This window comes from Phyllobates terribilis, unplaced genomic scaffold (genome assembly GCF_046119375.1).
Source record: "Phyllobates terribilis strain yellow unplaced genomic scaffold, ASM4611937v1 Scaffold_7__3_contigs__length_470593459, whole genome shotgun sequence".
NCBI classification, from domain to species: Eukaryota; Metazoa; Chordata; class Amphibia; order Anura; family Dendrobatidae; genus Phyllobates; species Phyllobates terribilis.
The window spans coordinates 241,212,887-241,225,436 of NW_027362767.1; the positions used below are offsets into that span (position 1 = coordinate 241,212,887).

Genomic DNA, 12,550 nt, shown 5'->3' on the forward strand with positions numbered 1-12,550 from the left:
CATAATGACGGCCTTTTGCTTTTCTTGTAGTCAGAAGAATGACCCATCTGTGCGTGTTTTCTGCAGATGAATCAAACGCGGCGTCCCTCCCCAGCCATTGTACCCTCGGACCCCCGTCGGTCTCTGTCCCCTCCGTTCCTCCGCGCCCCCACACGCTTCCTCTCACTTGATGTCCCGTCAGCCGTAACCTATCACTAAATTCACTCGCCATCCCACGCAGACTTTTCCTTCACTCCCAAAGAAGCACTTTGCTGGTGAGACATTCACAATCGGAGCTGACGGAGCCAGCCGCGGAAAAGCTAACCAGGTGCCGCATTCCACTGTCATGGCAACTAGCGCTGCGGGGATGTAATTAGCAACCGGTTAGATACTGAGAAATGGTAAAATACAGAAGCCGAAACCTCCCGCCTGCAAGAGGTTAAATTATTGAAAGCAAGCTGATTTTAGTTTTCTGTGTTGGCATGGCGGAGTCTGCTGGAAACGCAGTGCCAAGTTGGCGTATATATTGTGCCATGCGCTGGAATCTGAGTGTTACGGGGTACGTCGCCCACTCGTCAGGATCTCTGCGGGGCCGGACTTTGCATGGTGTATTTCGGTACTTTTTTCTATTTGCTTCCGTATATGGCCGTTTTATTTTTTTTTGGTCTTTTTTTCCCTTGTAAGGCTGGTTTCTCCACGCTTTTTTTATAGTTGCCTGCTGGCACGGGCACGGTGTACATGACGGGCTTCATGACCAGACTAAAGATAACTGAAGTTATAAATCTGTTTAATATGAGAATAATCTGTTAGGGAAACGTTGTCCCTAGGGGTTTGTCCCGGACCCCATATGACATGTATATCTGCATTGTTACATGCCCACCCTCTACTGCTGTGTCACCGTATTTCTGTCTTTTGTTTTAGTTGTGGTGTTATGTCCGTGTACCAGGAGGCCCCGGATGAACAGTTTTCTATGTCCCTTCTGGATAGGTGAGTGCCGAGGTGCATGGGATTGTGGGAGGACTGAAAGGCATAAAACAAGGTGAATTTAAAGGGGAGGGATCGTCTCGTTCCTGCAAGTAAGGCGATGAATCCAGGACTTATCCGACTGTACATTTATCCTATATCATTTATGAGCCAATCACTGAGGGTTCGAGAGTGGGGAATTATAGGGTAACGTCTACTAAGGAACCGCCAATCCTATAGACGATGAATGGACCATTCATCGTCTATAGGATTGGCGGTTCCCTAGTGCTCACTGCTGTTCATTGGTGCTCACTACTGGCCCATTCACACACGGAGTCAATTGGGGTCCCATTAGTCAAACCCACCCCAAATATCATGCATTAATCACCATATCAATGGTCAAAAAACCTAGGATAATGGGATTTGTAGGGTTGACAGATAATTCTTGACCCTTGGACTCCATAGTCTGTTTTGTCATGGAGATGTAATGTAGAAGTCATCCCTATCAAATTGTGCAATCAGTATCCTATTGTAGAGCTACCAGATCAGTGTGAGCATTACTCTGAGCCCATTTGCTCATAATACCAGTATGATGTGGTCCCGGATTGCCCTTCCAATCCTTTAGCACTGATGTCGGTCACTTTTTTTTATTTGAGCACTGCAGCTAATCACTGGCCTTAGCGGTCATGCACAGTATATGGGCCTTTGCAGTCCAATAGTTCCTCCTGATGCACCCCCTTATTGTGTCTGCTTGCAGCGTTGGAGGTGGATGGGGGTCTCCTTACCTCTTGCGCCCCTGATAGCACCAGTGGTATGTCTGCCTTTGATCTTACCACAGAAGCCAATGTTTAACTGCGGTGGTCATGTGAAGCTAGGTTGTGACACCATTTCTGCAGGATCGGCAAGGACCACTGGAGCGATGGCACTGAAGCTATAGGACTTTTAATAGATGAGTAATACTTTATCCCACTTCCAGACTTTTTAGAGAAAATCCAGGGCAACTAAATTCCATAATACACCATCATCTAATATTTGACCATCTGGAGGATTGATCCCATCCTCTTCTGATCGTGAAATGACGAATAATCAATATTCATTTGGTGACTGCATTCTATAAGTGGAAGGTTGGGGGGGGGATTAAAGCTGAATCTGCGTTGATCCTGTAGTTAGGAAAATACTAATAATAATGTCTGTCACTTCTGGCTTCACACAGTCCTGATGTGCAATAACTTAGGGAGTGACTACAGAGGGCAGGACAGTGGCAACCTCAAACGGCGGCGGTTGAGGAGCCGCAATAATTGATGCAATCGTGTATTATAGAGAATAGTATAGGGGCACGTAGAGGTCCACATGGGCACTCGTGGGCTTTATCAGCTTTCAGATCCCCTTGCCACATTGCTAATAAACGTGGGCTTGGATGAAGCTTACAGTTGTCTCTCAGCCGGTGTAATTGCACATTGTGCGGCCCGACGCGCGTGCCGTGCCTTATTGATCGCAGGTTTGGAAGGTTAGTACATAGGTGCAGCGTATATCAGATTTTCATCATTATCAGACCTAAATAGATCCTGTTGTGGGAGACGGCAGGTCTTCTGGTCGTCTGTTAGGAATTCATCATATACGGCTGATGTGTGATGCCCCATTTCCCCCAGTTTCCCCTAAAGTAATGCTCTATTGAATTTACCCTTTAAGGGTGTCAGCGTTTCCCTATGTTATACCAGCTGATCACTGGGGGCTTATGTGCCCATCTTTATCAATTTTGCAAAGGATAATATCTGTTGCAATTCTGGGTCATAATTTAAGTTTTGGATTTTTTTTGGCCAAGTCTGTGGTGGAGAAACAAGCCACGTGTGAAATTCTTAGAAGGGATTTTTGTAGGTTTTTAATAAGACCATTCTTTAGGATCGTTGCTGCATACGTGGAACGTGATGTGAGCCATATCTTCACCATACAGCAGGTTGGGGGCTGTGGAGTCTTCTCTGTGTGCATTGCACTGCCCTCCTGCAGCATTATCTATCTTCTCCACCCTGTCCATGCAAAAATAAATTAATACGACACCAGCAAAATATTTCCTGATTTGGTTTCTTTAAATGCTGAGTCAGTGACTGCACAAGCTGCTGCCTCAAGCCTTTTGCATGAAAATCTTCCCTGAGTTAAAATATAACTTTTTATACAAAAAAAAAGTTTTGGACACTCCACACCGGTATATAATTTTTGCCCCCTCCAGTACCACCGGTGTGAAGGCCTCGCACCAGTCTCCTGTGTATGAAGGAGCTCTGTGATGTCACCCACGATGACATCAGCAGCCAGTTACCCCCTCCTCCCCATTACTGCAGTGACACCACTATAGAAGGCACATCACCTCATTCCTTTAAGGAATTTTAGATGGAGAATTTGTCACGTAAAGGACAAAACATAACCCTAAACATAATGGGATTCTTCATTCTCATGCGGTTGCTCAGTTCAAGTGACTTGGTTTCCTAGCTGTCGTAACCTGATAATAAGCGGAATCCGAGATTTACTGCTAAAATAAAAGTTAATTGCACAGTGTATAATACCAACTAGTCCACGCTCGCCATACTCTAGTTATCACGTCACTACTCCTGTGACATTATATGGGATGTAACTACTACTGGGAAGGATTTCTAGAGCCTCGATTTAATTTTTATTATATAACCCTTTGTCCAGTTAAAAATGTAAAAAAAAAAGTCACTAAAACCATTTTAAATATTTTTATGCAATATGTTAGCATATAAGAGGTTCCCCCAATCTCCAGGGTGCTAGCATTTCCTCATCCGTTTTATGTGACATATGATACATTTCTTTGTCAGTATTGGATTGGTTGTGTGAGTGTGAAGGGGGCTGGCTAACTTCAAAACCCGTCACAGCTGAGATACAGCGGGTAAAATAAGTATTGAACACGTCACCAATTTTCTAAGTAAATATATTTCTAAAGGTGCTATTGCCATGAAATTCTCACTATATGTCGGTAACAACCCATCCAATCCACACAGGCAAAGAAATCATCCATAGTTGTCCATAAATTGTGTAATGAATCAGGGAAAAAGTATTGAACACATGAAGGAAGAGAGGTGCAAAAAGATCTGGAAAGTCCTGACACCAGCTGACATCTATCGGTAATTAGAAAGCAATCCTGCCACTTAGTGAACAATATCAGCTAGTTCTGATGGCCTATAAAAAGGTGTCTCATTACCAAGGTGCCACACAAGAAACCTGTCATGATGGTGGGTAAAACGAGTGAGCTGTCTCAAGACCTTCGCAACCTTATTGTTGCAAAAGATACTGATGGCATTGATTACAGAAGAATTTATAAACTACTGAAGGATCCAGAGACCACTGTTGGGGTGAAAACCTGGACCACTCTTTTTTGATTCTTTTCACTCCTCTGGATGAAATCTTGCGGGGAGCACCTGGTTGTGGCCAATTTATGATGAAATTATGTTCTTTCCACTTGTGGATTATGGCCCCAACAGTGTTCACTGGAACCTTCAGTTGTTTAGAAATTCTTCTGTAACCAATGCCATCAGTATGTTTTGCAGCAATAAGGTTGCAAAGGTCTTGAGACAGCTCACTGGTTTTACCCATCAGGAAATGTTTCTTGTGTGCCTCCTTGGTAACGAGACACCTTTTTAAAGGCCATCAGGTAAACCAGCTGATATTATTTTTCACTAAGTGGCAGGATTTCTTTCTAATTACTGATGTCAGCTTTTGTCAGGACTTTCCAGGGCTTTTTGCACCTCTCTTCCTTCATGTGTCAACACTTTTTCCCTGGCATTTCTCATTATTACACATCTTAATTTATGGACATCTATGGTTTGATTTCTTTGCCTGTGTGGATTGGATGGGTTGTTACTGGCATCTGGTGAGAATTTCATGTCAGTAGCACCTTTAGAAATGTTTTTACTTAGAAAATTGGTGACGTGTTCAATACTTAATTCATCCACAGTAGATCCCAAGAAGAAGGTTGGCTTAACTATTGAAAAGAGCAGTCAACCAGCTCCGTAGACTGAAAACACTGTCCTATATCAGACAAAACTGGAAGAGGTCCTGCTGGAATTCGCAACGGAAATAATAAAAAAAATAATAGGGCACCTTTCAGATATTTAGTATATTAGTAAGTTGCATAACTTTATATGTGGTGCCCCTTTTTATGTTTACCCCTATACAAATGCCCTAATGTAAAACTATCCATCTCCCCTAATATAATACTACATTTCACCAAAAAAGAGAGAGACAGCAGATCCCATTATGGAAGACTCCCCAAAAATTAACGAGGTTTGTGTACTAGTACATCTCCTGTGCAGCATTGCTGTGTAGGGTGAACATTTGGTGGTCTTAAATCCAATGGTGATATGAATTCATCCTTGAAGTTTCAGAAGCCAGACCCACGATGATCCTGGAGGGCTGGCATGTAGCCATGGAGTGGTATACAGCCGCACTATATTTTATGCTTCATGGCATATGCAATCAGTAGATCTTTATTACTATAATGATTGAGTCTCATGTGACTTTACATCCTTGTCCTTTCTTTCGTAATTTGTCGCTTTTGTGGTGCAAATTATATTGAATTTGTTGGATGTACTCTACCGTACCCCCTCTCAGCCAAGCTCTGCCCTCTTTACCGTAAGCTGGCCAGGACTGACTTAAAAAAACGCCAAAAGTTGCAACATTTTTGCAAGCTGTTCTAGGCCAGAACTCCACGATGAGTTGGGGCCTTTGAATTCTATTGGTGCTTTCATGCCTATGTGATGAGGTTTTTTTTATATGGTTTTGTAGGCGCCTTTACGCCTGTGTGACGCGGCGTTGTAGGCGCCTTTACGCCTGTGTGACTCGGCCTTTTACCGTTTTATTTTTCCTGTCTTAACTTCCTGAAACTCAGATTATCACTGTAGAATGAATTAAAACATCTTGCTTGGTCATTATCATTTTTGGCAGTGACGACAAGAAGTGCAGCCATCTTAGTTGTCCCTTTCAGATTTAGATTTTCACGAGCTTTAGTGTCCAGTTGGACAGGAGAGGCGGTGTCCAGGTTAGTCGGTAATTGTTGAAAATCACAAAAACTGAGTCATTGACCAGAAACTGTGCAAGGGTTGAAAATTGCACACGAGTGTTTGGTCAGTTTGTCTATTTTACCATCAGTGATTTTTAGGGACCTGTAGACATGTATGGATGATTTTGATACGTTATTCAAGCAAAGACGGTCCGTTAAAAACGATCGTCTGACGAAGGCCTAAGAGGCAGGATTCATGCTTTGTTCCATCTGTTGCAGCCATTGCTTATATTTCAGCCCCTGCTGTTGCTCTTCTGGAGTGCAGGTTATGTTCCTTCTCCGGCTGACATAACAGGTTCCAAGTGGCTCGGCTCCATGGGAATGTAAATGTTTAGCTTGATTGTTCAACCGTTACTTGAGACAAAGTTTGTTTGGAAACCTTCTGACTACTTTAACTATTTTGAGTCTTTGCTCCTATGGTCATGAAAATGTTGACAGGTGGTACCGTAAAGGGGTTTTCATCAACCCCCAAAATAAAATAAATATGTTGGGGACCAAATTTAAAATCCTAAAAGTCCTTACATACCATTCTTGCACTTTTAATTATTTTCCTTTAGATCTTCGATTCTTTACTGCTCGCCATTTGTTTACACTTTAGGTCAGCCTTGGCGGAGCATGTCTGTAGTCTGAGCCTTCAGTTAAAAAGTCACTTCCCAGTCTGCTGTGCCCGGATTGCCAATATCACTCTGCCGCTTGTTACTTTTTTTTTTCACTTATACACCCATAAGAGGAGGCATGTCGCTGCGGATGGTGACTCTATATATTGATTTGTCTTCATTCCAGTAAAAAAATTTTTTTTATGTAGGTGGCTTCCAAACTCTGGCTATATCAGAATGCTCTAATGTGGAGTACAGCTGATGGCAGTGATGGGGCAGCCCCTTTCGCCTCCTCCTGAGTGTTCTGCTTATTAGCCCATACTCATGTGGAGTACAGATGATGGTAGTGATGGGTCAGCTCCTGTCTCCTCTGAGTGTTCTGCTTACACTGTGTGCAGAATTATTAGGCAAGTTGTATTTTAGAGGATTATTTTTATTATTGATCAACAACTATGTTCTCAATCAACCCAAACGACTCATAAATATCCAAGCTTAATATTTTTGGAAGTTGAAGTGTTTTTTTTTTTTAGATTTGGCTATCTTAGGAGGATATCTGTTTGTGCAGGTAACTATTACTGTGCCGAATTATTAGGCAACTTAATAAAAACCAAATATAATCCCATCTCACTTGCTTATTTTCACCAGGTAAACCAATATCAGTGCACAAAATTTAGAAATAAACATTTCTGACGTGTAAAAAAAAAAAAAAAAAAAATTAGTGATCAATATAACCACCTTTCTTTATGATGACACTCAACAGCCTTCCATCCATAGATTCTGTCAGTTGCTTGATCTGTTTTCGATCAACATTGCGTGCAGCAGCCACCACAGCCTCCCAGACACTGTTCCGAGAGGTGTACTGTTTTCTCTCCCTGTAGAACTCACATTTTATGATGGACCACAGGTTCTCTATGGGGTTCAGATCAGGTGAACAAGGGGGCCATGTCATTATTTTTTCTTCTTTTAGACCTTTACTGGCTAGCCACGCTGTGGAGTAGTTGGATGCATGTGATGGAGCATTGTCCTGCATGAAAATCATGTTTTTCTTGAACGATACCGACTTCTTCCTGTACCACTGCTTGAAGAAGTTGTCTTCCAGAAACTGGCAGTAGGTCTGGGAGTTGAGCTTCACTCCATCCTCACTCCGAAAAGGTCCCACAAGTTCATCTTTGATGATACCAGCCCATACCAGTAGCCCACCTCCACCTTGCTGGCGTCTGAGTCGGAGTGGAGCTCTCTGCCCTTTACTGATCCAGCCTCTGGCCCATCAAGAGTCACTCTCATTTCATCAGTCCATAAAACCTTTGAAAAATCAGTCTTAAGAGATTTCTTGACCCATTCTTGACTTTTTATCTTATGTTTCTTGTTCATAGATGGTTGTTTTTCAGCCTTCCTTACCTTGGCCATGTCCCTGAGTATTGCACACCTTGTGCTTTTTGATACTCCAGTAACGTTGCAGCTCTGAAATATGGCAAAACTGGTGGTGAATGGCATCCTGGCTGCTTCACGCTTGATTTTCCTCAATTCATGGGCAGTTATTTTGCGCCTTTTTTGGCCAACACGCTTCTTGCGACCCTGTTGGCTATTTGCCATGAAACGCTTGATTGTTCGGTGATCACGCTTCAAAAGTTTGGAAATGTCAAGACTGCTGCCTCCCTCTGCAAGACATCTCACAATTTTGGACTTTTCAGAGCCCGTCAAATCTCTCTTCTGACCCATTTTGCCAAAGGAAAGGAAGTTGCCTAATAATTAAGCACACCTTATATAGGGTGTTGATGTCATTAGTCAACACCCCTCCTCATTACAGAGATGCACATCCCCAGATTTACTTAATTGGTAGTTGGCTCTCAAGCCTATGCAGCTTGGAGTAGGACAACATGTATAAAAATTATCATGTGATCAAAATACTCATTTGCCTAATAATTCGGCACACAGTGTATTAGCCCATACTCATGTGGAGTACAGATGATGGTAGTGATGGGTCAGCCCCTGTCTCCCCTCTGAGTGTTCTGCTTATTAGAACAATCTCCTGCAGCAGCAGGTAATCCCCAGAGTTGGTCACACAGGCGCTGAGCTGACCCATCACTGCCATCATCTGTACTCCATATGAGTATGTTCTGTTATCAATGCAGCTGAAGGCAGGAAAATAAACTGGGGAAAAAGTCGGTGTTTACAATTGCATGCAATTTTTTTTTGGACAGGAATGAAGACAAATTTCCTAATAAAGTGATTTGTAAAGTTTCATAACCTTTCGCAGTGGACAAAATGATAAAAAAAAAAAAAAAAAAAAAAGATTACTCTTTAAATTAATAATATTCTTCTGTTAACAAAAGTGCCCCAGTCTTGAACTATCCGCTCCGCTACTTGCTCACATGTCGAGCACAAGCAGGGTTTCCTGTGTTGGCGCTTCATCAGTGCTATGTGTGAAGGGGGCTGGCTGACAACTCATTTTAGTAGATAAGCCAGCCCTCTTCTGTCACTGTGATGTGTAGACAGAACAGGGACAATACAAGCCCTTATTACTTCATCACCCCTGTTTCCTTGTAGATTGTGAGCGAAGTGTTACTCTGTAATGTCTTATATTGTCTGTACGTGTGCCCTCTGAATAGTAAAACGAAGAGCGATATAAATCAAATTAAGTACAAGAAAGGGAAAAGACCTCCCTCCAGGTAATACAATAATATATTTTTATTTTATAAACAGGTTTAAAATTATACCTATTTGATAAAGCAGAATTATACACTGTTCCACTGGGTATAGAGATACACTAATATGTATATATCTATCTATATTACCTGCAGTGACCATTTTTGTTCATTTCTTCTTGTATTTTTTTTATCTAGTGGGATGGAAAGGAACTAATCGTATAACCACTGCTCTCGGTAACACAGATTGTGACTGCAGCTGTGTCCCGCAATGTTATGGTTGTGTTCATTATTTATGAACTGCCAACATTTTATCTTATTTTTTTTTCATTTTACTCACTTATATAGCGCCATTAATTCCACAGCACTTTACAGACAATATCATCACTGTCCCCATTGGGGCTCACCCCTCCGCCCAGTGCGCGCCGCTGTGCCGGCCCGGCTGCACCCCTCCGCCCAGTGCGCGCCGCTGTGCCGGCCCGGCTGCACCCCTCCGCCCAGTGCGCGCCGCTGTGCCGGCCCGGCTGCACCCCTCCGCCCAGTGCGCGCCGCTGTGCCGGCCCGGCTGCACCCCTCCGCCCAGTGCGCGCCGCTGTGCCGGCCCGGCTGCACCCCTCCGCCCAGTGCGCGCCGCTGTGCCGGCCCGGCTGCACCCCTCCGCCCAGTGCGCGCCGCTGTGCCGGCCCGGCTGCACCCCTCCGCCCAGTGCGCGCCGCTGTGCCGGCCCGGCTGCACCCCTCCTCCCAGTGCGCGCCGCTGTGCCGGCCCGGCTGCACCCCTCCGCCCAGTGCGCGCCGCTGTGCCGGCCCGGCTGCACCCCTCCGCCCAGTGCGCGCCGCTGTGCCGGCCCGGCTGCACCCCTCCGCCCAGTGCGCGCCGCTGTGCCGGCCCGGCCGCACCCCCATAGTACTGACCTAGAACTGTGTAATATATGGTGGTGACTATATTTTTCTTGTTGTCTTCAGAACAGTCAAGGCTAATGCAATAAATGAGGAAATATCTGAAGAAATTATATGGGCAAATATATTGCGAGATTATCCACATTTTATCTAATAATGGACCATAGAAATCAGGATGATTACATGGTGACCCTTATGATTGGGTTATCCTGTGATCAGATATAACTGTAACACTTTCCTACGTGCAAGCATGCCCTTTTTAAAGAGAGAGTCATTGTAAGAATGCATAATGGGGACAAAAAAAATTCCATTGTGGATTTTGCTGCAAATTTCATGGCAAATCTGCTGCAAAATGTGTCATAGATTTCACCTTTAAGGGTTACAAAAAGGAGAAATCTGTTGTGGAAACTCACAAACAATTGAAAAGCAGTCGAATTAAAATCTGCACCGTAGCTCAATTTCCTCACAGATTTTTTTTTCCCTGTAGAGTTAAGGTGTTAAAATCTCATACACTTCGCTGCTACTGTAATTCACTATGGATTTTCTGCCCAGACGTAAAATCCCAAACGTATCGCCTGTGTGTGAGCAGACACTTTCATCACTTACTTACCTGCGCTCATAAGACTGTGCTGACTGCATGGGTGGGTGCAATGTCCCCTTTCATATTGATCCCTGCAGATAATGAAGGTGTTAATCCTGATTTGGCAAAGAATTCACCACTGCTGGGGTCACAAATAAAAGCTTTGGCAAGTGAAAGCTCCGGGACACAGTGTGCTCACAGAATATTTGTGCTGCTGGTGCAATGTCTCAGCTAAAGTGTCGCCTCATTTTGTCACGTCGCAGACAGAGGGGTGAATACGCGCTTGTAGCCGCTTCTTAACAGCGTGGGGCACTCAGCTACAGGGAAGATCTTATGGCGTCACCCTTTGACTTCCGCTTGATGTCGGTGCTGTAGAATGAGTCATAGCAAACGTCTACAGAGCTCAGAGCGTACGACAACCCAACGATGCTCATATTTATCATGTACTGTCCATTGACAGAATGGTGCTGAGCTGTCAATTAACCAGCGCGAGTGTGCGCTGAAAATAAAGTCTATACAGTGGTAGTGTTCAGTTTAACGCTCCAGGTAAGGGTTAATCAGAGCCTCCATAGACTCATATTTAGGTCTATATGTGATGTGTCCCTTGCAAACACAATGGCTCTGAGACAAAGGCCCAGCACCTCAAATCAAGGCACTTTTTTTTGGGGGGGGGGATTCTTATGTGACCAACATAAAACAAAGCCCTCTAGAATGAGTGGCATAAAAAAAAAAAAATCTGTTTTCAGAAATCAGAAAACTCCTGTTCTTCAGGCTGCAGTTTATTAGAGGGAAAAAAAGCGCCTTACTCTCCATCCCTGGGTCCAGAGGCGAGTCTTCATCGCTGCTCCCAGTATGTGTTATTATCTGCAGCTCTATCACTGCAGCCAATCTATGAGGTCAGCAGCTCATGCAGTCAACTTGTGCAGAGCCGCTGAGCTCAGTGATTGGTTGCAGCGCTGCAGATAATAGCAGACAGAAGCCACAGCAGCGTAGACTTAGCACTGGACCCAGGGGGGTGAGAAAAGCACAGTTTTGTTTTGTTTGTTTAAATACACTGCAGTCGGGGGACTAATCCTAGTCAGCTGTTCCTATAGGTTCTGGACTACTTTTCTCTAATGTATGGGACCTTCTATATGATGATTTCATCTGCACTTTGAAAGGAGATTTCTATTTGTTTCCTGCAGTTCATTGTGGGAGCTCACTTAAGATTTGTCTGATCAGCCCCAGGCCCATCCCCCAATGACAAGCTGCAGCGTTTTTTTTTTTTCCGTCTAACTTTGGGTGGGAGCGGAGAAGAAAACATGACACAATCCCAAATCAGCAGAAAATAAGTTAAGCAAAGTATTTGCAAATGTATGCAGCAATGTTTGGAGATTTCAGCTGTAAAAATGTCAGGAGCAGGGAAATGTTTTAAGCATTAAATGGGGTTTTCCTACAGCGCTGCTTAAATTGTAAAGTGTCAGAAATGTCCGCACCATCCATTACTGACTTAATTCTCGCTACTATGCAATTATTGAAGCCTCGGCTAGTAGGTGGATTTTCATTGAGCGCCCACTTGGCTGCTGGAAATAGGACTACATTGCAATTACTAGCACCCCTTTTGCACACTGGAAAAAATAAATAATAATAATGTGCCCACAAACATTCAGGAAAGATGGTGATCACTCCTGCCGTACAAGGTGAATATATAATGCCCGACGTGCACAATAAGTGGATCATATGACTGTACAGAAAATGGTCACCCAGTTACTATATCCGTGTGACTGTGTATGCACATGGTGAAAATAAAGTAATAATGGAATTGATTTAAAGGGATCTGT

General features: G+C 43.8%; 1 protein-coding gene across 5 annotated transcripts in view; it reads left to right on the forward strand.

Moving 5' to 3' along the window:
• The window catches only part of IQSEC2 (IQ motif and Sec7 domain ArfGEF 2), a 160,414-nt gene that overhangs the window by 17,402 nt on the left and 130,462 nt on the right, over positions 1-12,550 (forward strand). For 4 of the 5 annotated variants that reach the window (XM_073639956.1, XM_073639957.1, XM_073639958.1 and 1 more), the window contains exon 2: positions 901-966. The exons of the other annotated variant lie outside the window; for it this stretch is intronic. In XM_073639956.1, coding sequence (XP_073496057.1) covers positions 901-966 — 66 coding nt within the window. The remainder of the gene's footprint in view (positions 1-900; positions 967-12,550) is intronic. 5 annotated transcript variants of the gene reach the window in all.